This window comes from Planococcus citri, chromosome 2 (genome assembly GCF_950023065.1).
Source record: "Planococcus citri chromosome 2, ihPlaCitr1.1, whole genome shotgun sequence".
NCBI classification, from domain to species: Eukaryota; Metazoa; Arthropoda; class Insecta; order Hemiptera; family Pseudococcidae; genus Planococcus; species Planococcus citri.
This window is the reverse complement of record NC_088678.1, coordinates 76,044,929-76,068,872: the sequence shown is the minus strand read 5'-3', so window position 1 is coordinate 76,068,872 and position 23,944 is coordinate 76,044,929. Positions and strand designations below refer to the sequence as shown.

Below are 23,944 nucleotides of genomic sequence, written 5' to 3'. Positions count from 1 at the left end.
GACTTTTCTTCAAAAAACTTTTGTAAAGAAAGTACAAAAAACACCTCAGACATCTTTTCAGAAAAAAAAAAATAAAAAAAAAAAGATACAAATTGGAAAAGTATTATTGTAATAAACTTCTTACAGAAATGAAAGCTATCACGTAAAATTTTCGAAATAAACTATATAATTTAGTTCTTACCCTCTTTAATACGAGTAGGTTTACTTACACGTGCAGGACATATTCTAAATAAGTAGGTACGTACTCATTTCCATTTTCTATTTACAATAACATTTTTACATGTTGAAATCACATGGATTGCTTTTGAAGGAAAGTTGAAAATTCCAAACTTAAAAAAATAAGATCCAATTGTACAATTTGATTTATTTTTAAATGCATAGGAATCTGTGTGGGAATGAAAGAATTACAGGCAGTTTCATTTTTCAATGTCTTTAAATATCTAAAACTCGTTTTTTTTTTCTTTTTGGTGAAATTTATTTGGAGTTATACATATGAGAGAGACTCGAGAAGGCAATTTGATCTATTTTTTTTTCATCACCACCATCAAAAGTTTGTTTAATGACACGTCCGGCGTCTTGGACTTCAACTTCTACAATCCAACAACATAAATTTAAATTAACAAAAAAATTTAACAAATAACAAAAATATGACAACAAAATGACAAAATTTCAACAAAACTTTGTAAGTAGGTATAGCAAAAAAAATAAGAAACATATTACGGGTGTAATAATCTTGTAATTAAAAACACCCCCGCCCCCCCCCCCCCAAAAAAAATTTAGTATGTAGCCTACTTAATTGATAAGTTTTTCCAAGTCTTTGCTAAACTTACCCACTTTCTGGGTCTGTATAAATTTCCTCGCATTTTTTTCTAATGAACAAAGAGTTGAACGTAATTCTAAAATTATTACCCATAGTGTAATATATCATAAATGTGATAGATAAAGTGAAGCATGCCAATGTATCGAATGCTGCACTCACGTTGGAGTAACATTCCAAACTGATTTTATTGGCCCTGCCGTAAGTGAGATAAAGTAACTCGACTATTCCTGATGGAAGTTTGGAAATTACATGTAATGCCACCACTGTTAACAATAGGACTATTGATCGATCACTTTTGTTTTTCATTTCGGGGGTTCTTGTGTTCCTCATATTGTTGATGGCTGCAGACGGACTGTGGTATTGCTGGTGTTCTTTTTTTGTGCGCAAAACAAGAATTAGTCTACAGAAAACAAAAACAAAACAATTAAGTTAGGTATTGTTTTACAATATCAACAATATCAACATTAACCATACGTGTACTAATTCGATTTCGATTATTCTATGTGCATGTGAGGTGGATCGCAAAAAAAAATTGTCACGAGATTCTGACCAAATTAAGTGGAATATCCTCATTTTGAGTTTAAAGCCACTCAGAAAAAATTTCAGCTCTGAGGGTGCTCTTGGAGGAAAGATCGGGTGAATTTTTCGCACTATATAGTTTCGCACTAGTCCTCAGTCGTCTCACCCAACCTGTTTTTGAGAGAATCGGCCTGATTCCAAAATGATGATATTGTAGATTCTGCGTCAACTTGGACCATTTCCATCAAAATCCAAGAGCGTACTCGGAGTTCTACTGAGCGCTTGCGAATGTGCCAATGTTTATTTTTGAGTGAACTTGTGTTTTGAAAATTTCTTCCTGTCTTTCTCAAAACAAGTTGCGGAGGTGTCTAGAGTTAAAAAAATCGCAATTTTTTTTGGAAAATTCTACTCTTGTAGAACCTATAGGTATCTTTCCTCCAGAAGCACTTCCAGAGCTGAAAATTCTTCTGAATGATTTTCGAATCGAATAAGTATGAAGTTCTCCACTGAATTTTGTAGAAAACTTTCTACTTTTTTTCTCTATCCGCATTAATGTTAACGTAGACGGTAAATAGAGTGTACCTTAATATAAATATGTGGTGGATTTTTTTCATCCTAAAGTGGTTACCTCGAGGGAGAAAATCACGCCATGAAATTATCAGACCACTCAGTAAAAAATACGTAAAGTGAGCTCTCAATTTTACAAAATATGAAAAAATCGAAGTAGGTAGGGGTATTTACGTATTAGACAAAATCTATGAAATTGTGAAATTTTCAGTTCCAACACCTCAGTCAAGTCCCTACTCGAGTAAAATCAAATTATACACCAATTTTACCCCCTATCTCCATTAACCAGTGGAATTAGAGAGGAGAGTTCATGTTTATACCTACTTACTTGTAAGAAAAATATTTGATCAAAGCCCTAAAGTTGTCAGGTTTCATGAAAAAAATTTCTACAACCATGTTCAAAAAAATACGTTGTACCAGAAATCCTTCTCTCCCCTCCCCCTCCCTCCCCAGCTCTCAGAATACAATCATAGGAAATCCGATAAAATTGAAATTTTTTTTATTCTGGCCATTTTTATAAGAAATAGATAATAGGTACTGTTAAAGATACTTTTGACCTCTCCAGCCCAGCACATGGAATATATGGAGTAATTCCACCCCCTCCCTGCCGATCGTCCGGGTTTGCTTTTTTCTCGAAGGGGATATCCTTAGGAACACTTCAAGACATACTTGCCAAAAAAAGTTGTCCTTACTAACAAAATGGCGGCCATTTTGATTGACAGGTCAGCGGAAATCGCAGATTTTACTTTCCAACATAGGACTCGCACAGAATTTTTTGAACTGGACAAAGCAAGATCGAAAGAGCATGCAAGCATTTATCACCAGCCAAAATTTCAAGTGATAAAGTGCATTTTTAAATTTTGAATGAATTTTTGAAAATCAAGTTTTAGCCAAAAATGAGAAAAAAATCAAAATTTTGCTAAATTGACCTGTAAAGATGAAATTGGTTTCGACCCAACAAATCGATTGGAAACTGTTTCAAACCGTTTTGAGCAGTTCTGAAACCTCCAGCAGGTTTTTGAAACTTTAAATTTCCACAAAATTTCATCAAATGAAGTTGGAAAGCCAAAATTCACACTGAACTTCTACTTAAACACGCTATTGAGTCGACTGCTAGTGAGTTAAAGTCATTTTGGAGCCTCCAGTGGATTTTTGAATTTTGAAATTTCTACAAAGTTTCATCAATTTAAAATAATTTGTTACTACAGACATCAATTTTACATCTTTTTCAATAGTTTTCAACTTATGGAGGCTTCCTACAAGAGGACCAACGAAGAACCAGAGGGAGTTTTTCTTGAAAATGTGGTTATCTAAAAGTGTTCTGTTCAGAATGAAAACATTTTCAAAAAAATTTGTACAGATTTTAATTTCTCATTTTTTGTTGATTTTTTTTTACTCTGAGGGGCTTTATGGGGAACCAACATAATTTGGGAGACGTTGGAAAGATTTTTTTTGAAAATGTGCTCATTTAGAAAGTTTCTGCATATAAATGAAAAATTTTCAAAAAATTTCTCCAAGACATGAATTTTTTGAATTTTTTTCAAAAGGGGCGGGGCTTCATATGAGATATTCTAACATCAATTGGGGGACCAACGAAGATTTTTTCTAGAAAAGAGGGTTGTTTAGGACAATTCTGGTGTGAAAATGAGATATTTTCTAAAAATTTCCGTTATTTTAATTTATTCTCATTTTTACAGATTTTTTCAACTTTGAAGGGCTTCTTACTAGGAAGCTAAAATGGTTTGAAGGGCCGCAAAAAGGTTTTTTCTTGAAAAGGGGATTATTCAGAAAAATTCGGACGCAAAAACAAAGAATTTCCACGATAAATTGATTTTTTCATTTTTTTTTAAATCTTGGAGGCGGAAATGTCATTTTTTTGCAGATAGTGAAAAGATGAATAAAACATAGGGAATTATTTTCTCATCAGAGGTAACAACCTGGAAGGGGGAAGGGTAGCAAAATTCCAACATTACAAAAGAAGGTACACCTTAGTAGATAGAATGCACTCACTTGTAACTAAATATTGGTAGCGCTACCGCTGGCAGTAACTGATACAACACCGAATTGATTATTAATGAAATAACAAACAGGTTAGAGTCTTCTCCGGCGTGTGGTAAGTAAATTTGCGTCTGATTATCACCAACATGTTTGACACCAACCGAAAAATACATTGGTATGCTAAGCAAAAAAGACGTCAAGTAACCGGCTATGACCACATTTCTGGTCATTTTCATGCTGCACCATTGCCGTTCCTTCAGTGGGTGCACTATAGCTATGTGTCTCCATACGGACAACATCACTGTAAGGAATACTGACATGTAGTAAAGAGTAACCGTAACAGTATCCGAACATAAGGACCAGAAAGCCTGTTGATAAGTCCATCCGCCATCAGTGTATTCTTCAAAACAGTCCAACCACGTATATGGAATAAAAAGTAATAACATCAGTAAATCTACCCAGGCTAAATGAGTGAATATCTTGTTCACAGGTGAAATCATATTTTTCCGTGTAAATACGATTATATTGAGGAGATTGAGAATCGAACCAATTATGCATATTGGTATATCTAAGTAGCCCTTGACGTTGATTAAATAACATTCGACGATCTTCGAAGGTAAGTGGAAGTCTGTGCATGACTGTTCTTGTTCTTGAATTGACATCTCGATTTAACGCATATTGAAAAAATACTCATAGTCTTCTAGCTAGTGACGTTTAAGTTGCATGATTTCACTTCAACACTCGCGCATTTTCAACTTTTCAAATAACTACATCGGTAACACTTCTTAAAATTTGACTAATGCATACAGATTAGGAGAAACAATAAGGAAGTGATCACAGCACACAGGATTTGGCTTCAAAATTACATTTAAGTCTCTCGTTCAACGCACTTAATGCAACAAAAATTTTTTCGAGACTGGCGACTGATAATTTTAATCTCGTTTTAAACTCGGTAGTTTTTTGGATAATCGAATATTTTACTTATCAACAGGAACTGGTTTCCGTCGAAGCGTTTTTCATCGCGATTATTCACTCGATAGTGGCTTGCATCGCGTCGGTATGTAATCTAATCGCTATTGCCTTCAATTATACATACGAGTAGGTACCTACACCTAGATACCTAAATTTAAAACCGAGGAGAGCCTGTATTTTATTATAATTTATTTTTTTCGCTGAAAAATATAAACTTTTTTTCAACTTGACAAATTTTAAACGATTAATGAGTCGGTTCATTGCTGTTATTGCATAATGTATGTACAATGTAGGTACCTACTAAGACGAAAAAAACACAAAAACGACTTTTCTGTACAACATTTACAGTGAACTGTATTTACAACATAATTTACAAAGCATTATATTAAAAAGAAGACAAAAAAAGTAGTTCCACAAACGACCAATCGACCATGCGATACGCCAAAACACGTATCTAGGGGTAAGATCTTAAACCACCAGTGCACGTCCCAACGAAGTAATTAATGTAAGTACGCGTTAACAGTCGACAGTGGAATACCTACCAAACGAAAAAACTATACTCGAATATGTAAACAATTGCTTTAATTTTTAAACATTCGATAGTTGTTTAACGAATGAACTTGAAGTTCATAGAGAAGGAAAGGAAAATATTGGACTGCATCGAATTTGCGATTCATCAACCCAAATCTACACGGAATACCGAACTTATGATAAAATTAAATTTTCAACAGCCGAAGTTGATTACAAATTACAACACCTTCTAGCGATCAATTTGAAATTGCTGGAGAAAAGCTGACTTTTGCTGGGAGCTCCTATCGGCTGGAAAAGGCTGCCAGTCGATTTTGGCGGTTGATTTTAGTGTAACAAACCGAGTTTTGGATTTTCATCTCCATGTAAGAGGCTATTTTTACCATTTTAAAAAATTTGATGAATATCGATAAATCAGCTTTGGCGGCTGAAAACTTGGACCTGAGATCTGGGTAACATGTTTCAGTGAGTCAAATTTCAGCTTGATCGGAGTTGACGAGTTCTTAATATAAGGTTCCCTTAATATGACTTTATGCCCTTTTTGAATAAGTAAGATTTTAACAAAAATTTTGAATTATTTTCGTAGCTTTTTTTCGGATTTACATCACTGCTGAGTACTTGGAAATATTTTTATGATTTAGAAGTGATTTGATTCTTCTCATTGTTTAGATTTGTTGTAAAATAGGCACTCGATTGAAAAAAAAAGTTTCATATGAAGTACAGTAAATTGTGCAAATTGTTTTACTTAGGTACATACTTACTCATTTTGAAAAAAAAATCAATTTTTTTATCATACCTATTCATTACGTGGATGTGGAAGCATCGCAGATTATTTTCTGAAATTAGTTAGGTACTTTGGTAACTACTTTTTTTCAATAAATGATTTCACGAAAATTGTATCTGACAAAATGACAAAAATCGGCAATTTTAATCAGAAACTAATCTCGATTTGGAATCTGCAAATCATTCGTGAAACTGAGTCCATTTTTTTCAATAAAATTTTTAAATTTTTCATAAATTTAATTTGTTTTGTTTTGTAATTTGGGACCATATGAGAGGGCAGAGGGACTCGAGGAGGCGATTTTCCCTAATTTTTTATTGCTTTTTCAACATTATCTACGTAGTGATTGATAATTTTTACCAAGTGTTTGCTAAACTTACCCACTTTCTTGGTCTGTATCAATTTCCTCGCATTTTTTTCTAGTGCAGAACAAAGAGTTGAACGTAATTCTAAAATTATTGCCCATAGTGTAATATATTATAAATGTGACGGATAAAGTGACGCATGTCATGGTGTCGAATATTACACTCACGTTATAGTAACATTCCCAATCGATTTTATTGGCCCTGCCGTAAGTGAGATAAAGTAAATCGACTATTCCTGTAGGAAGCTTGGAAATTACATGTAATGTCACCACTGTTAACAATAGGACTATTGATCGATCACTTTTGTTTCTCATTTCGGTGGTTTTTGTGTTCCTTATATTGTTGATGTCTGCAGACGGACTCTGGTACTGCTGGTGTCCTTTTTTTGCGCGCAAAATAAAAATTAGCCTGAAAAAAAAAAACAAAACGATACTATCAAAATTCCGTTTGCTTACTTTATTTTGATTAAGTATTATTTGTGCGTGTGAGGTGGATCGTAAAAAAAAAAAAAACAGAGGATTTTGACCAAAATGAGTGGAGATCTTCATTTTGAGTTGAAAGTCACTCAGAAAAAATTTCAGCTCCGAGGGCGCTGCTGGAAGAGAGATAGAGTTTTTGAAGAGAAGACATTTTTTCAAAAAAACGTGAATTTTTCGCTCCAGCATCCAACCTATATTTGAGAGAATTGGCCTGGTTCAAAAAAATAGTACTTGAGATTCTGCGTCAACTTAGCCCATTTTCAACAAAATCCAAGACCACTTCTAGAGGTCTACTGAGCGGTTGAAAATTTGCAAATTGTTTATTTTTGAGTAAATTTGTCTTCTAAAAATTACTTCCTGTCTTTCCTAAAACAAGTTGGAGGTGGCTAGAGCTAAAAAACACGATTTTTTCGAAAATTACCTTTTTTTTTTAGAACCCATATCTCTCCTCCAGGAGCACCTCCAATGCTGAGAATCTATATAATTATATTAAAAGATCTTTGAAAAAAAACATACTTCCATTCGCCCAGCCTCTCCCAATGAACCTTTTTTCATGATTTTTTTTTTAATCGATTCCTTTTGCACTCTAGATATGTCAAATAATAGAACGCCAGGGTTGCCAGATGCGGGGATGTCTCCCCCATAGAGATTTTTCGCTTCGCGGAAATTGTTTGGAGTTTTTTTTTTAGGGATTTTGAATTTTTGAATTTTCAGGAGAAATATTTTCATTTATTTTGTCTGCGGGGGTAAATGGCGAGTAGTCCGAGCTGTGATGGTTTGTAAATGTGCCATATTTACCGAGGCGCGAGCTGAGGTATTTTATTTTTTAAAAACTGGAACGTAGTGTCTGTTAACATAATGAGGAGAGGAGGTTCTGCACTTGAGATAATTTTTGGGTTGGAACTTTTTTTAACAGCACAATTGGAAATGTTTAGTGGAACATTGTTCGTAAAAAAGTCAAAAGTAAAGATAGGGGAAGTGTTCAATACAGTATCTATAGCCAGAATTTTCTCAATTGGGGGGGGGGGGGCAAAAACAGAATTTTAGGTATGAAAAATTGAAATTAGAGGTAATTTTATGAAAACCCTTCGCAATGTATAAAAATTTAATGGAAATGAAGGTGCAATTATTGCTCAAGTGAAGTGACGGCGGAAATTTTTTGAAAGCAATGGGTCCAAAAAACGAAAAAAACGGTTCATTATCGCATGCAATATTTGTAATTTTCACTCACGGGGGGGGGGTAATGGCTCAAGTCACGTCCCTCCCTTAGCTACGCCACCACTGGTAGGGTTTTTATATTTGGGATACAGACGTAAGTTTTTTGAGGGGAAAATGTCGTTAATTCATTTTAGAAATTGATACATAGAACTATTGTTCAAACTTGAATTTTTTTCTTGAAAACTTTGATTTTTTAAACATTGTACTTTAGAACCAGAGTAGAATTTGCTATTGACACATTTTAACTAAGGAACTAGATACCAGGTATGGAAATACCCCATTTTCGGTTATAGATTTCGTAGTTTTGACGGTGATGTGATTTTTTTCATTTCAGTCATATAATGAAATGGAATCAAAAAAATGGTGGGAAAATGTTTATTTTGTGTATTAAAATGAATATGAAGTAAAAAAATAACGTAAATTGGTGGTATTATTAATAAATTTAGTTCTTAAATTTTTTCTATAACCAAAGATGGCGTATTTCCATACCTGGTATTTAGTTCCTTAATTTCAACTGATTTGCATATAAGTAGGAGCAGGGGCATGAGTTGAGTTGTCAAAAAAGCGAGCCCCGAAGGAGTGAGAGGCCTGAGCGGATCGAGGGCCAGGGCGAGCAGCACGAGGGAAGCGAGTGCGCGAGCAGGGGGTTGAGGTCGCGGAGCGACCTAGGGGGCGAAGCCCCCTAGTTCTTTGTATAACTTTTCGACTCCAAAATGAAGTTCTCCACTGAATGTGATGAGGTAATTGCACCTCCTCCCCCTCCCCCATACTATGATCCCCGGGACTGTTTTTCTCTTAAAAAGGACATCCTAAGGAACATTTTAAGGCAGACCTGCCAAAAAAAAAAGTTGGCTCTATTAACAAAATGGCGGCCATTTTGATTGACAGGTTACAGCAGAAATTGCAGATCTTGCTTTCCAACATTGAACTCGAAAGAAATTTTCTAAACTGGACAAAACTAGATCGAAAGAGCATACAAAACTTTATCACCAGCCAAAATTTCAAACCCCAAAATGGCATTTTTTGATTTTCGATGAATTTAAAAAAAAAAATCAAATTTAAGCCAAAAATTAGGAGAAAAAAAATCAAAATTTTACCAATTTGACCTAGAAAGCTGAAATTTGGAATACTCTCTATTTTCGACCTGCCAAATCAACCCTACGTGGGTATTTATGGAAAATAACGCAAAGGGTACACGGTGGTGAATTTCACCACCATAAATAAAAAACACTAGCAAAATTAATTTGAGATGGGTGGCATAGCTGTTGTTGGTATAGACGTGTGCCTTGGACCTTACTGAACACAACGCACCACCTACAACTCCCCTCCTTTCATTATATTTGGAAAAATTACGGTTTATTGATTGATAAAAAAAATCTAATAGAATAATTTCACCTTAAGGAGGCGTTTTTCCCTGATCGTATCAATGAAAATCAATACGAAGAAGACACCTTAAGGTGAATTCCTGTGTTTTTAATAAATTTAATTATCCAATATTTTAAAAAATAAATAAAAAAACGTAATAGGTTCATGTAGGCAACCACACATACATCCATGCGTCGTCCGATAGTAGATCTACTAATTGTAAGCGCCTCAATCGTTGAACCAAACAACAACATTGCTCTCCCCACCTGAACAAAAACCGGTATTGGTGGTGAATTTCACCACCGTGTACCCTTAGAGGGTCAATTGAAAACGATTTCAAACCATTTTGAGTAGTTCTGAAGCCCCCAGCAGATTTTTGAAACTTAAAATTTTCTCAACATTTCATCAAATGAAGTTGGAAATCCGAAATTCACACTGTACTCGAATTTTAACGTCGACTGCTGGTCAGTTTGAGTCTTTTTGAGCCTCCAACGACTTTTTGAAAATTCTTGGAGCCTCCAGTAGATTTTTGAAACTTGAAATTCCCACAAAATTTCATCAGTTCAAATGTAATGTGTACCTGCAAGACATCAATAATTTTACATCATTTTCCATAGGTATCGTCATAGAGAAACATCATTTAGAAGACATTGGCAAGGTTTTTTTTTTGAAAAAGTGCTTAGGTACTTATTTAGAAAAATTCTGCGCATAAATGAAAAATTTTCAAAAAATTTTCAAAAAATTTCTACGGACTTCAATTTTTCTAGTTTTTTTTTTGGAAGAGGGGATTATTCAAAAAAATTCTGGCGCAAAAACAAAGAATTTTTTAAAAATATTTTGATTATTTTTCAACTCGGGAGGAAGGCAACCAGCGCCAGTTTTTTTGCATTTGGGGAAAAAATAAATATTAGGGAATTTTTTCTCACCCGAGGCATCATTTTGGGAAAGGATGGGGGTGGGGTTGAAAATTCCAAATTTACAACAGAAGGTACACTTTATACTTAGTAGATAGAATGCACTCACTTGTAACTGAATATTGGTAGCGCTACCGCTGGCAGTAACTGATACAACACCGAATTGATTATGCGTGAAATAACAAACATGTTGGAGTCATCTACGGCGCGAGGTACATAAATTTGCGTCTGATTATTACCAACGTGTTTGATACCAGCTGACAAATAGATTGGTGTGCTAAGCAAAAAAGACGTCAAGTAACCAGCTATAACCACATTTCTGGTCATTTTCATGCTGCACCATTGTCGTTCTTTCAGTGGATGCACTATAGCTATGTGTCTCCATACAGATAACATCACTGTAAGGAATACTGACATGAAGTAAAAAGTATTCGTAATAGTACTGCAGCATAGGTACCAGAAAGCCTGTTGATACGGCCATCCACCATCAGTGTATGGTTCAAAACAGTTCAACCATGTATATGGAATAAAAAGCAATAACATCAGTAAATCTGCCGAGGCTAAATGAGTGAATATCTTGTTCACAGGTGAAATCATATTTTTCCTTGTGAATACGATTATATTGAGCAGATTGAGAATCGAACCAATTATGCATATTGGTATGTCTACGTAGCCCTTGACGTTGATCAAATAATATTCGACGATCTTCGAAGGTGTGTGGAACTCTGTGCATGATTGTTCTTGTTCTTGAATTGACATATCGATTTAACATGATTTCACTTCAACACTCGCGCATTTTCAACTTTTCAAATAATTATATCGGTAACACTTCTTAAAATTTGAATAATGCATTGGTACTTACAGATGAGAAAAACAAATTATGAAATGATCGCAGCACACTGGAGTTTGTTTCAAAATTAAGTTCCTTGTCCAACGCACTTGATGCAACAACAATTTGTTCGAAACTGGCGACTGGCGTTAGGTATTTGATGATTACGTAATTTTAATCTCGTTTTAAACTCGCGGTAGCTTGTTGGATATAGAATCAAATATTCTATCAACAGGAACTGGTTTCCGACGAAGCGTTTTTCATCGCAATAATTTACTTGATAGTGACCTGCGTCGGTATATAACCTAATCGCTACTGTCGTTAATTATACGATTAGATACCCAAATTTAAAACTGAGGGGAGCTTGTATTTTTTAATTTTTTTTCACTAAAAAATATAAACTTTTTAACTTTGTAACTTGACGAATTTTAAACGATTAATATGCCGGTTGATTGCTGTTATTGTACTAGGATGAAAAAACATAAACACGACTTTTCTGTACAACATTTACAGTGGACTGTGTTTACAACATCATTTACGAAGCATTATAAAAAAACGAGACAAAAAAAGTAGTTCCGCCCTCGATCATGCGATTCAGCAAAACACATATCTAGATAAGGTACCACAGGGGATAAAATCTTGAACCACCACTGCACGACCCAACGAATAACTAATTAATGCAAGCAGGTACACGTCACCAGGTGATAGTGGAAATACCTACCAAACGAAAAAACTAGATACTCGAATACCTACATAAACAATTGGGTGTTTTAATTTTTAAACATCCGATAGTTGTTCAACGAATGAACTTGAAGTTCACAGAGAATGATAAATAGTCCGGCATATGACAATAGGAGTAATTGCACCCCCCTCCCTCCGCCGATCCTCCGGGACAGCTTTTTTCTTAAAGGGGACATCCTAAGGAACATTTTAAAGCAAACTTGCCAAAAAAAACGTTGGCCTTACTTACAAAATGGTGGCCATTTTGATTGACAGGTCAGCCGAAATCGCAGATTTTGCATTTTAACATAGGACTTGCACGAACTTTTTCAAACTTTATAAAGGTAAATCAAAAGATCATGCAAAAATTGATCCCCTGTCAAAATTTTAAGTGCTAAAGTGCGTTTTTCGATTTTTGGTGAATTTTTGAAAATCGAATTTAGGCCAAAAATGAGGGGAAAAAATCAAAATTTTACCAAATTGACCAAGAAAGCTGAAATTTGGGGTATACCCTATACTGGAGGCTTCAGTAATTTTCAAAAAAGTCGTTGGAGGCTCTAAAATGACTTGAAATTCACCAGAAGTCGTTTTCAGAGGGTGTTAAAATTAGAGTGTAGAGTAAATTTCAGCTTTCCATCTCCATTTGATGAAATTTTGTGAAAATTTAAAGTTTCAAAAATCTGCTGGAGGCTTCAGGAATTATCAAAAAGTCGCTGGAGGATCCAAAACGACTTGAAATTCTCCTGCAGTACTTCGTAGCGTATTGAAATTAGTTTTTAGAATAAATTTTAGCTTTACACCTCCGATTCGATGGAATTTTGTGGGAATTTCGAGTTTTAAAAATCTGCTGGAGGCTCCAGAACTGCTCAAAACGGGTTGTAACCGTTTCCAATCGATTTGGCATGTCGAAAATAGGCTATAACCCAAATTTCAGCTTTCTTTGGTCAATTTGGTAAAATTTTGATTTTTTTCCTCATTTTGGCCTAAATTCGATTTTCAAAATTCACCAAAAATCGAAAAACGCACTTTAGCACTTAAAACTTTGACAGGTGATAAATTTTTGCATGATCTTTCGATTTACCTTTGTAAAGTTTGAAAAAGTTCGTGCAAGTCCCATGTTAAAATGCAAAATCTGCGATTTCGGCTGACCTGTCAATCAAAATGGCCGCCATTTTGTTGGTAAGGCCAACTTTTTTTTGGCAAGTTTGCTTTAAAATATTCCTTAGGATGTCCCCTTTAAGAAAAAAGCTGTCCCGGAGGATCGGCAGGGGGGGGGTGAAATTACTCCTATTGTCAAATGCCGGACTAAAATGGAAATATTGGACTGCAATTGTCGCCAAAAATATAAAATTTCGGTCGGTTCAAATTTTATTTCTGCAATAGAGAAATTGCTCGTAAAAAGTTCATGGGTTTGTATAATGATAGATGTCAACGAGAAATTGAAATACATGGATCTCAATCTAACGCCTATAGTCTAATATTTCGTGAGATGTTTTGGAGTGTTCCTTCTCTTGGTTTTTTCCAGTCAATTTTTTTTTTTTTGGTCAAAATTGTCGAAAAGTCCAGATTTTAACAATAATTGCAAAATACCTAGTTATTTTTTAAATTCAAAGATAAAATTTTTCTTTGATTGATGTGAATATTTATGTGAACTCCTTCCTCCTTCTTCTCGCAAAAAAATGAGGTTTTTCCGTAATTTTGCAAAAAATGTGCGTTTACAAAAAAAATCAACGTTTTTCATAAAATTAGGTATTGTTTGAGGGGGAAGTTTTGATTTGAATAAATATCAATCCCTCCTCCCTCTTCTGATTCCTGATGAAAACTGCCAAAAGTCCTTTATACTTGAAGAGTGATATTCCAAAACTCGCTTTGTCCATTTTTATCAAAGTTGAGTTTTCAGTGGTACCTGGTAGATGAAGTATCAACTCACATTCCTACATCATCAACCTACCAAAATGAGGTGTTAAACTCACCTAAATAGCCAATTCACTAAAAATTTTAAAAAAAATAATGTTCCAAAACGCGCTTTGTCCATTTTTATTGAAATTTTTTTCAGCAGTATTTAGTGGATGAAATGTATACCTACACTCCTACATCATAAATCCACCCAAATAAAGTGCTAAACTCGCCTAAAAAGCCAATTTACCCGTTTAAAAGGAAACTGTTTTTCCTCTCTCCTGAAAAGTTGTGAAAATGGACAAAGCGAGTTTTGGAATATCACTCTTCACTTGGATTTTAAAAGCTTCATCCATGTGCATTTACTTACTTCGCATTTTTTGTTCTTTACCAAAATTGCAAACCTGACCTTTTTTTGTCAATACTATAGAACTTCCTGCTTTTCTTCATTTTTTTTTGAATAATTGAATTTTAAAATTTCTCATTGATTTGGCCGTTCTTTTAAAATTTTTTGATAGTGGAAAAATTGTGACTCGAATTTTTCCTGCAAAAATAATTGCAAAAGTCTTGTTTTTGGTCAAAGTTGCTAAAAAGGTCTGCCTTTTCCACCTTTTTTTTTAGCTAAACTTTATATTTGTATTCTAATTTTCTTTCCTTGCGAAATAAAAATTCTTCATCTTTTTTGGCAATAGAAAACTTTTAATTGCATTTTAGTCTATCCCTAATTGGTTTTCTGTTTTTGGAGAAAATATCGCATTTTTTCGCTAAGATTTCCAAAAAAAGTCGTGATTTTTGCGAAATCAAAATTAATTATATTCTTTTGCCTTAGGTATATTTGCAAAAAAAGTCCTGCTTTTCCCTTTTTTCTTTTCAAAACGTTAAAATTTTCGATAGGTATATATTTTTCTTCTTTTTAAAAAATTTTGATTTTTAAAATTGTTTTTACCTATGTTTTTTTTTGCCTTGAATGAAAAATTTTGACTGAAATACATTTTTATCCAGGCACCCACCCATTTCTCCTACCTTCTTTCAAATTGAAGTGAGTCTGAAAATCCTACTTTTTAACAAAATAGCGAAAAAGTTCTGCGTTCTCTCAATTTTTTCCAATCAAAACATTAAAATTCTTGATACTTTCATCTCCACTCTTTCTCTCGAAATTGTGTGTTTTTTTTCATTTTTTCGTATCTACTAATTTACTATTAGAAAATTAAAAAAGTTTGAAATAAGAAAATGTTGTCTTGAATAAATTTTGACCCGATCCTTCCCCACTTCCTCAAATTGAGAAAGTTGAGAAAATTTCTACTACGAGTAAGTACGATTTCGGCTTTTGTCCTGTTCTTGCATTTTGTCTTGTTCATCAGATAGATATGTAGTTTCATTAGGTAGGTATGTAAAAATACTTTGAAAATTGAAATGACTATTTTTCAAAAGACTTCTGTAAAAGGAAAATTGAGTTACAAAAAAGCACCTCATTTAGCACATATTTTCAACAAAAAAAGATACGAGTTGAAAAATTTTTATATTGTAGGTAATAAACTTTTGTATCTACAGAAATGAAATCTACCTAAATCGTAAAATTTTCGGATTGTGAAAAATTTCAAATTGTAGTATTCAAACAGTAGAATGAATTAATTTCGTTCCTACCCTCTTTAATAAGAGTAGATTTAATTGTGCATGACACATTTTAAATAATTATAGGTACATACTCATTTCCATTTTCTATTTACAATAATATCTACCTAAATCGTAAAATTTTCGGATTGTGAAAAATTTCAAATTGTAGTATTCAAACAGTAGAATGAATTAATTTCGTTCCTACCCTCTTTAATAAGAGTAGATTTAATTGTGCATGACACATTTTAAATAATTATAGGTACATACTCATTTCCATTTTCTATTTACAATAATATTTTTACGTGTTAAAAATCACATGGATTGCTTTTGAAGGGAAGTTGAAAATTTCAAGCTTCGAAATAAGGACTGATTTGTAATAATTAACTTATGTGTGTGGCCATAAATTTCAAAAAAATATGCAGGCGGTTTCATTTTTTGATATCTTTGAATTTTTTTTTTTTTTTTTTGATGAAATTTATTTGGGACCACATGAGACCATGAGAGAGACTCGAGGAGGCGATTTGCTTTATTTTTTATTTTCAACATTACTTTGTAATTATTGATCAATTTTTTCAAGTCTTCACTTAACTTATACTGACTTAATACTCACTTTCCACATCTGTATCAATTTCCTCGCATTTTTTCCTAATGAACAAAGAGTTAAACGTAATTCTAAAATGATTACCCATAGTGTAATATATTACAAATGTGACGGATAAAGTGACGCATGACATGGTTTCGAATATTACACTCACGTTGAAGTAACATTCCCAAGCGATTTTATTGGCCCTGCCGTAAGTGAGATAAAGTAAATCGATTATTCCTGCTGGAAGTTTGGAAATTAAATGCAATGCCATCACTGTTAACAATAGGACTATTGATCGATCACTTTTGTTTCTCATTTCGGGAGTTCTTGTGCTCCTTATATTGTTGATGTCTGTAGACGGATTTTGGTATTGCTGGTGTTCTTTTTTTGCGCGCAACACAATTATTAGTCTACAGAAAACAAAAACAAAACTATTAAGTTATAGTTTTACAATATCAACATAAAGTAGGTGCTATACTTATTCGATTTCGATTATTCTATGTGCATATGAGGTGGATCGCAAAAAAAAACTTGCCAGTAGATTTTGACCAAATTAAGTAGAAGATATTCATTTTGAGTTTAAAGCCACTCAGAAAAAATTTCATCTCCTAAAGTTGTTACCGCGAGTGAGAAAATCACACCATAAAATTTCCAGACCGCTCAGTGAAAACTAAGTAGAGCTAGTGAGCCCTCAATTTTACAAAATATGAAAAAATCGAAGTATGTACATAATAGTTATTAGACAAAATCTTTGAAATTGTGAACATTTTAGTTCCAACACCTCTGTCAGTAATATACAGAGAGATTGCACCCCCTCCCCGCCGATCCTCCGGGTAATTCTCTTTTCTTAAAGGGGACGTCCTAAAGAACACTTCGAGGCAAACTTGCCAAAAAAAAATGGTCCCTGCTAACAAAATGGTGGCCATTTTGAACAGGTCAGCGGAACTCACAGATCTTGCTTTCCAACATAGGACTCGCTCGTAATTTTTTGAACTGGACGAAGCAAGATTGAATGAGCAAGCGAAAATGTATCACCAGCCAAACTTTCAAGAGCTTAAGTGTATTTTTCAATTTTAAATGAATTTTCGAAAATCAAATTTTAGTCAAATATGATAAAAAATTAAAATTGCATAAAATTGACCTAAAAAGCTGAAATTTGGCATATACTCTATTCTTGATCTGCCAAATCGATTTGAAACTGTTTCAACCCGTTTTGAGCAGTTCTGAAGTTTCCAGCAAATTTTTGAAACTCTAAATTTCCATAAAATTTTATCAAATGAATTTGGAAATCCAAAATTCACAATGCACATTCACTTAAACGCGCTATTAAGTCGACTGCTGGTGAGTTTAAGTAATTTTGGAGCCTCCAGCGACATTTTGAAGATTTTTTGAGCTTCCAGTAGACTTTTGAAACTTGAAATTTTCACAAAATGTCATATTCAAATAATTTTTACTTACAGAAGTCAATATATTTTACACTTTTGATATTTTTCAAATTTGGAGACTTTGTACAAGAGCATCAAGATCATTTTAGGGGACCTAAAACAGTAGGTACTCTGTCCAGAAGTGAAATATTTTCGAGAAATTTGTACCTACTGATATCATGCAATATCTCATTTTTTTTTTGATTTTGGGCAACATCATTTGGGAGACCGTGGGAAGTTTTTTCTTGAAAATGTGCTTGATTTGAAAGATTCTGTCTATAAATGAGAAATTTTCAAAAAATGTCTACAAATGTCAATTTTTTATATTTTTCAATTTTTCCCTAATTGGAGGGGGGAGGCTTCATATAAGAGAACCAATAACATCATTTGTAGTCGGGGGGCCCGCATAAGGATCACCATCACCCCACTGCCGATCCTCCGGGACAACTTTTATCTTAAAGGGGGAGTCCTAAGGAACAAAAGTGGCCTTACTTACAAAATGGCAGCCATTTTGAATGACCGGTCAGCCGAAATTGCAGATTTTGCGTTCCAACATAGGACTAGCATAAAACTTTTCAAACTGTACAAAGGTAGATCGAAAAAGCAGGCAAAACTTCATCACCTGTCAAAATTTCAAGTGCTAAAGTGCCTTTTTCGATTTTTGGTGAATTTTCAAAAATCAAATTCTGGCCAAAATGTGATAAAAAATCAAAATTTTACCAAATTGACCTGAAAAGCTGAAATTTGGGATATACCCTATTTTCAACCTGCGAAATCGATTGGAAACTGTTTCAAACCGTTTTAAGCAGTTCTGGAGCCTCCAGTAGATTTTTGAAACTCGAAGTTCTCACAAAAATTTCATCAAGTGGAGTTGGAGAGCTGAAATTAATTCTGCAAACTTCAAAATTTGACAATATTGATGTGTGATATGTCGAAATGTATGTTTTTGAGGGTGTAGATCACGAATCTGACAATATTTTTTTCGTAGGGGTGAATGGGGGGGGTGAAGGGGGTAAAAACAGTGAAAAATTCAAAATTTGACTATAATGATGTGTGATATGTCGAAATGTATGTTTTCGAGGTTGTAGATCACGAATTTGGCAACATTTTTTTCGTAGGGGTGAATAGTGGGGGATGAAGGCCCGCGTAGCACAAGCGATGCCAAAGTCGATGGAAAAGACGAGATCTCTAATCCGTCACTTGTCGACACGACATTTGTTGACACCAATGCCGATACATGACGAGTGAGAAGTTGATATCAAAATCGACTGTCGTCTTCCCTCATTTTTTGTCTCGACAAGGTCTCGACATTGGTGTCATTTTTTCGATTGTAAAAGAGGCAAATTTTGATTGAAAATGTGCAAAATGTGCACAAAACTCTTTTTTTGATTCAAGTAAAATTATTCTCAAAAATATTTCACCCTAAAAAATTTTTTTGAAAAAAAAAGTTGCCCTGAGTAGGGATCGAACCTAGGTTGCCGTACACTTCCATCACGTACTCTAACCACTAGACCATTGCCGCTGTTGAGAGAAGTCGCCTTAAAAGAATATTTAGTCCATCTTATTTTGGACTTAGAAAATTTTTCTTATTGTGTTGTCGACTTTGACATCGACAAATGAGTCGACAACACTTCAAAATTTCTAAAAATATTTTATAGATCTTGTAATCGACATCAACTTCCTCATCAATGTTAACCAGATGATTGATGTCGATTACAAGATCTACAGAAGTATCTACTCAATGACGACATTTTGTAGATACTTTTGTCGACCCTCAAATCGATATCAAAATTCAGTTCGTCTTGCCGATGCCAAAGTTGATGACAATTATTAGATCGACAAAAGTAACGGTACATGATCAAAATTTTGTAGATGCTTTTGTCGATCTTATAGTCGACATCAACTTCGGATCAACAAGACGACCTGAATTTCGATATCCATTAGAGGGTCTACAAAGTATCTACAATATATCGAAATCTTGCACATGAATGTAGATACAAATGTAGACAGCAATGACGACCATCAGCATTTCTGTCATAAATTTTGAAAATCGTGTTAATTTCCAATCAATTATTGTAAATGTGGTTAGATTATCCCCTTTGTGGACAATGTTCCAACTTTTTTCAATCAACAATCATAAAAAATCATGTCGATACTTTTGTCGAGGCCACTGACGATCTCGTCAGTGCTACGCGGGGGGGTGGTGAAAAATTCAAAATTTGACAATAATGAAGTGTGATATGTCTAAATGCATGTTTTTGAGGGTGTAGATCACGAATCTGATAATATTTTTTTCGTATGGGCGCATGGTGGGGGGTGAAGGGGGTAAAAACGGTGAAAAATTCAAAATTTGACTATAATGATGTGTGATATGTCAAAATGTACGTTTTCTAAGGTGTAGAAAGGGTGAAGGGTGGGGGATGAAGAATTTTCTGTTGGGAAGCCATTGAAGTCCCAGTAATAGAAAATTTGTAACATTTTAACGAAATTCACCAAGATTTTTCACTATAATCGACTGTGGAGGTCGCCGCGCCGGGGCACTTTGGGGCAAAAATGGCAATTCACATCTTGAATTACACTATCTTAAGTATTACCAGCCACTGGAATTTCCCGTGCATCTACGTGCAAACATTTGTTCTATTCCAATTTATGCAACAGAGTGGGCAAAAAACGGGATTTTAACATAAATTATGCCTCTATAATTTTACTTTATAAAAACTAAAATTGAGTAAATTGATGAAAAGTACTTACTTTCAGTTGAATTATTCATACTTGGTACATTTCGACATATCACGGATCATTATAGTCAAATTTTGAATTTTTCACTGTTTTTACCCCCTTCACCCCCCACCATTCACCTCTACAAAAAAAATATTGTCAGATTCGTGATCTACACCCTCAAAAACATACATTTCGACATATCACACATCAATATTGTCAAATTGTGAAGTTTCCACCCCCCTTATCCCCTCACCACCCACCACTACGAAAAAATATTGTCAAATTCGTATTCTGCGACCCCAAAAACATAAGGGAGGATATCACTGTACCATTGTTAGGCGTTTTGAGGGTGCTCACAACCCACTGTGGGGAGGATCGGCAGGGGGTGCTGGTGACCCTAATGCTGCCCCCCGACTATTAGGGGTCCAAAACATGTTTTTTCTTGAAATGGGAGTTCGGTAAGACTATTCTAGTATAGAAATGATATATTTTCAAAACATTTTCCCTACTTTTGATTTATTATTTCTGATTTTTAGGGCTCCTCACTAGAGTCGAGCCAATATGGTTTGAAGGACCACGGAACATTTTTTCTTGAAAAGGCGATTATTCAGAAAAATTCTGACGCAGAAGCAACAAATTTTCATAAAAATTGGACTTTTTTCATTTTTTAAATTTTAATTGTCAACGGTGGGGGGGGGGGCTACCAGCGCCACTTTTTTGCAGACAGCCAAAAAATAAAAAATGGGGAATCATTTTCTCACTGGAGGTAACAACTTTGGGAGAGGGGGTGGGAAATTCCAACTTATGTGTATAGTTGATAGAATGCACTTACTTGTAACTAAATATTGGTAGCGCTATAGCTGGCAGTAACTGATACAACACCGAATTGATTATACGTGAAATAATGAACAGGTTGGAATCTTCTACGGCATGAGGTATGTAAATTTGCGTCTGATTATTACCAACGTGTTTGATACCAGTCGAAAAATACATCGGTATGCCAAGCAAAACAGAAGTCAAGTAACCGGCTATGACCACATTTCGGGTCATTTTCATGCTGCACCATTGTCGTTCTTTCAATGGATGCACTATAGCTATGTGTCTCCATACGGATAACATCACTGTAAGGAATACCGACATGAAGTAAAAAATAGCCGGAACATTACCCAACCATATGTACCAGAAAGTCTGTTGATAAGTCCATCCGCCATTCGTGTATTCTTCAAAACATTCAAACCACGTATATGGAATAAAAAGTAATAACATCAGTAAATCTGCCCAGGCTAAATGAGTGAATATCATGTTCACCGGTGAAATCATATTTTTTCTTGTGAATACGATTATATTGAGCAGATTGAGAATCGAACCAACTACGCATATTGATATATCTACGTAGCCCTTGACGTTGATCAAATAATATTCGACGATCTTCGAAGGTGTGTGGAACTCTTCGCATGATTGTTCTTGTTCTTCAATTGACATCTCGATTTAACAGTTTAAGTAGCATGATTTCATTGATTTCACTTCAACACTCGCGCATTTTCAATTTTTCAAATAATTACATCGGTAACACTTCTTAAAATTTCACTAAAAATGCATACTAACAGATGAGAAAAACAAATTAGGAAATTATCACAGCACACAGGATTTGGTTTCGAAATTATCAAGTCCCTCGTTCAACGCACTCAATGCAACAAAATTTTTTTCGAGACTGGCTACAGGAGTTATTTGATGATTACTTTTAATCTCGTTTTAAACTCGGTAGGTTGTCGGATAAAGAATCAAATATTTTATCAACAGGAACTGGTTTCCGACGAAGCGTTTTTCATCGTGATAATTTACTTGATAGTGACTTGCGTCGGTATATAACCTAATCGCTATTGTCGTTAATTATATGTACGATTAGATACCTAAATTTAAAACCGAGGAGAGCTTGTATTTTAATTTTTTTTTTACTGAAAAATATAGGCCTAATTTTTTTTTTAGCTTGGTTAATTTTAAACGATTAAAATGCTGGTTTATTTCTGTTATTGTATGTACCTACTAAGACGAAAAAACACAAACACGACTTTTCTGTACAACATTTACAGTGGACTGTATTTACAACATCATTTAAGTACAATAAAGCATTGTACGTACATATAAACACGAGACAAAAAAAGTAGTTTCACCTACGACCAATCGACCATGCGATTCACCAAAACACATATCTTGGGGTTGGTAAAATCTTAAACCATAACTGCACGACCCAACGAAGTAATTAATGCAAGTACACGTCAACAGGTGATAGTGGAAATACCTACCAAACGAAAAAACCACTCAAATACGTAAACAATTGCTTTAATTTTTAAATATCCGATAGTTGTTCAACGAATGAACTTGAATGTTCATAGAGAAGGATAAAGGGAAATATTGAACTGCAATTTTCGCCAAAAATGTAAAATTTTGGTCGGTTCAAATTTTATTTCAGCAATAGAGATTGAAAAACATGAATCAATCCAACGCCTGGTCTACTATTTCATGAGATGTTTTGGATTGCTGCTTCGTTTGGTTTTTTCCTACATTGTTCAAGTAGGTACTTTTTTTAGTCAGCCTGTCAAGAAAGTCCAGTTTTTTTGTCAAAATTGTCAAAAATTCCAGATTTTAGCAATAATAGCAAAATAGCTATTTTTTAAATTCAAATTTTTTTTTTTTTTGTAATTAATTATCTATATAAGGTATATACTTTTTTAATGAAGAAGTTTTGATTCGAATAAACAGGTACTAACCCCTTTCCTCTCTTCTGTTTCTTGACAAAACTGCCAAAAATTCCTATTTATTTTTTGTCTTCTGTGTTATTTACTTACTTAGATTTTAAAAGTTTCCATGCGTTCACATTTTTCGATATTTTCATTTTTTTTGAAATTTTCCACGGTTTTCTTCGAGAGTAGAAAAATGTTAACACGAGTGAATTTCGATTCATTTACCTACAAAACGCCTTCTGCAGCAATTTGAAATTTCTGGAGATAAGTGAACTTTTTCTGGGGGCTCCAGATCAGCAAAAAATAGTGACAATTGATTTGGGAGTGGGAATGAGGTGAAATTTCGAGCAATTTATTGAAAAAATTGTTGATTTTGAAAATTTTAGAAAATTTGAGATTTTATGTCTTGTATAGGTACCCAAAAAAGCACACTTTTCAACTCATCACCTCGAATCTGCGATTCACCAACCCTAATCAACTTGGATTATGATAAGATTAAATTTCCAGCTGCCGAAGTTGATGCGACGCCTTCTGGGTCAATTTGAAATTGCTGGAGAAAAGCTGACTTTTGCTGGAGGCTCCAGATCTGCTGGAAAATGCTGCCTATCGATTTTGGCGAACCGAGTTTTGGATTTTTATCACCATGTTTGCTCTAACAGGATGATTATCAAGTGGTTCTTTTCTTTTTCCAGAATTTGAAGTTTTTCCATTTTTTCCAGTTCTATTCGATTATCCAAGAATTGGGTAAATAAATTTTCACATCATCCCTGTCTTCTCCCTGCCAATAAAAATACATTAAGGTGCACCGGGGGAAGTTGGAATTCGGGGTAAGTTAGAAAACTTGCTCTAGCGCCTAGAGGTTTATATCTGGCGAAGTGCCACTAAAG

At 34.4% G+C, this 23,944-nt stretch overlaps 3 protein-coding genes across 3 annotated transcripts; all 3 read right to left on the bottom strand.

The window, feature by feature from the left end:
• Nucleotides 1-427: 427 nt before the first annotated feature.
• LOC135837766 (G-protein coupled receptor dmsr-1-like) lies at nucleotides 428-5,002 on the bottom strand. Its single transcript, XM_065353150.1, has 2 exons — nucleotides 3,917-5,002; nucleotides 428-1,220 (listed from the first exon to the last, which is right to left on the bottom strand). The coding sequence occupies exons 1-2, from the start codon at nucleotides 4,564-4,566 to the stop codon at nucleotides 827-829; spliced, it is 1,044 nt and encodes a 347-aa protein (XP_065209222.1). The 5' UTR covers nucleotides 4,567-5,002; the 3' UTR covers nucleotides 428-826.
• A 201-nt stretch (nucleotides 5,003-5,203) lies between these two features.
• On the bottom strand, nucleotides 5,204-11,746 carry LOC135837765 (G-protein coupled receptor dmsr-1-like). Its single transcript, XM_065353149.1, has 2 exons — nucleotides 10,636-11,746; nucleotides 5,204-6,958 (listed from the first exon to the last, which is right to left on the bottom strand). The coding sequence occupies exons 1-2, from the start codon at nucleotides 11,283-11,285 to the stop codon at nucleotides 6,562-6,564; spliced, it is 1,047 nt and encodes a 348-aa protein (XP_065209221.1). The 5' UTR covers nucleotides 11,286-11,746; the 3' UTR covers nucleotides 5,204-6,561.
• A 3,731-nt stretch (nucleotides 11,747-15,477) lies between these two features.
• LOC135837764 (G-protein coupled receptor dmsr-1-like) lies at nucleotides 15,478-22,076 on the bottom strand. Its single transcript, XM_065353147.1, has 2 exons — nucleotides 21,149-22,076; nucleotides 15,478-16,581 (listed from the first exon to the last, which is right to left on the bottom strand). The coding sequence occupies exons 1-2, from the start codon at nucleotides 21,796-21,798 to the stop codon at nucleotides 16,185-16,187; spliced, it is 1,047 nt and encodes a 348-aa protein (XP_065209219.1). The 5' UTR covers nucleotides 21,799-22,076; the 3' UTR covers nucleotides 15,478-16,184.
• Nucleotides 22,077-23,944: the final 1,868 nt, after the last annotated feature.

Excerpts from the sequence above, each read along its gene's own strand:
- LOC135837766 (XM_065353150.1), bottom strand. The coding sequence starts at position 4,566 with ATGTCAATTCAAGAACAAGAACAGTCATGCACAGACTTCCACTTACCT. Across the intron at positions 1,221-3,916 it reads CTACCAATATTTAGTTACAA|ACTAATTCTTGTTTTGCGCA; the intron begins GTGAGTGCATTC and ends TGTTTTCTGTAG.
- LOC135837765 (XM_065353149.1), bottom strand. The coding sequence starts at position 11,285 with ATGTCAATTCAAGAACAAGAACAATCATGCACAGAGTTCCACACACCT. Across the intron at positions 6,959-10,635 it reads CTACCAATATTCAGTTACAA|GCTAATTTTTATTTTGCGCG; the intron begins GTGAGTGCATTC and ends TTTTTTTTTCAG.
- LOC135837764 (XM_065353147.1), bottom strand. The coding sequence starts at position 21,798 with ATGTCAATTGAAGAACAAGAACAATCATGCGAAGAGTTCCACACACCT. Across the intron at positions 16,582-21,148 it reads CTACCAATATTTAGTTACAA|ACTAATAATTGTGTTGCGCG; the intron begins GTAAGTGCATTC and ends TGTTTTCTGTAG.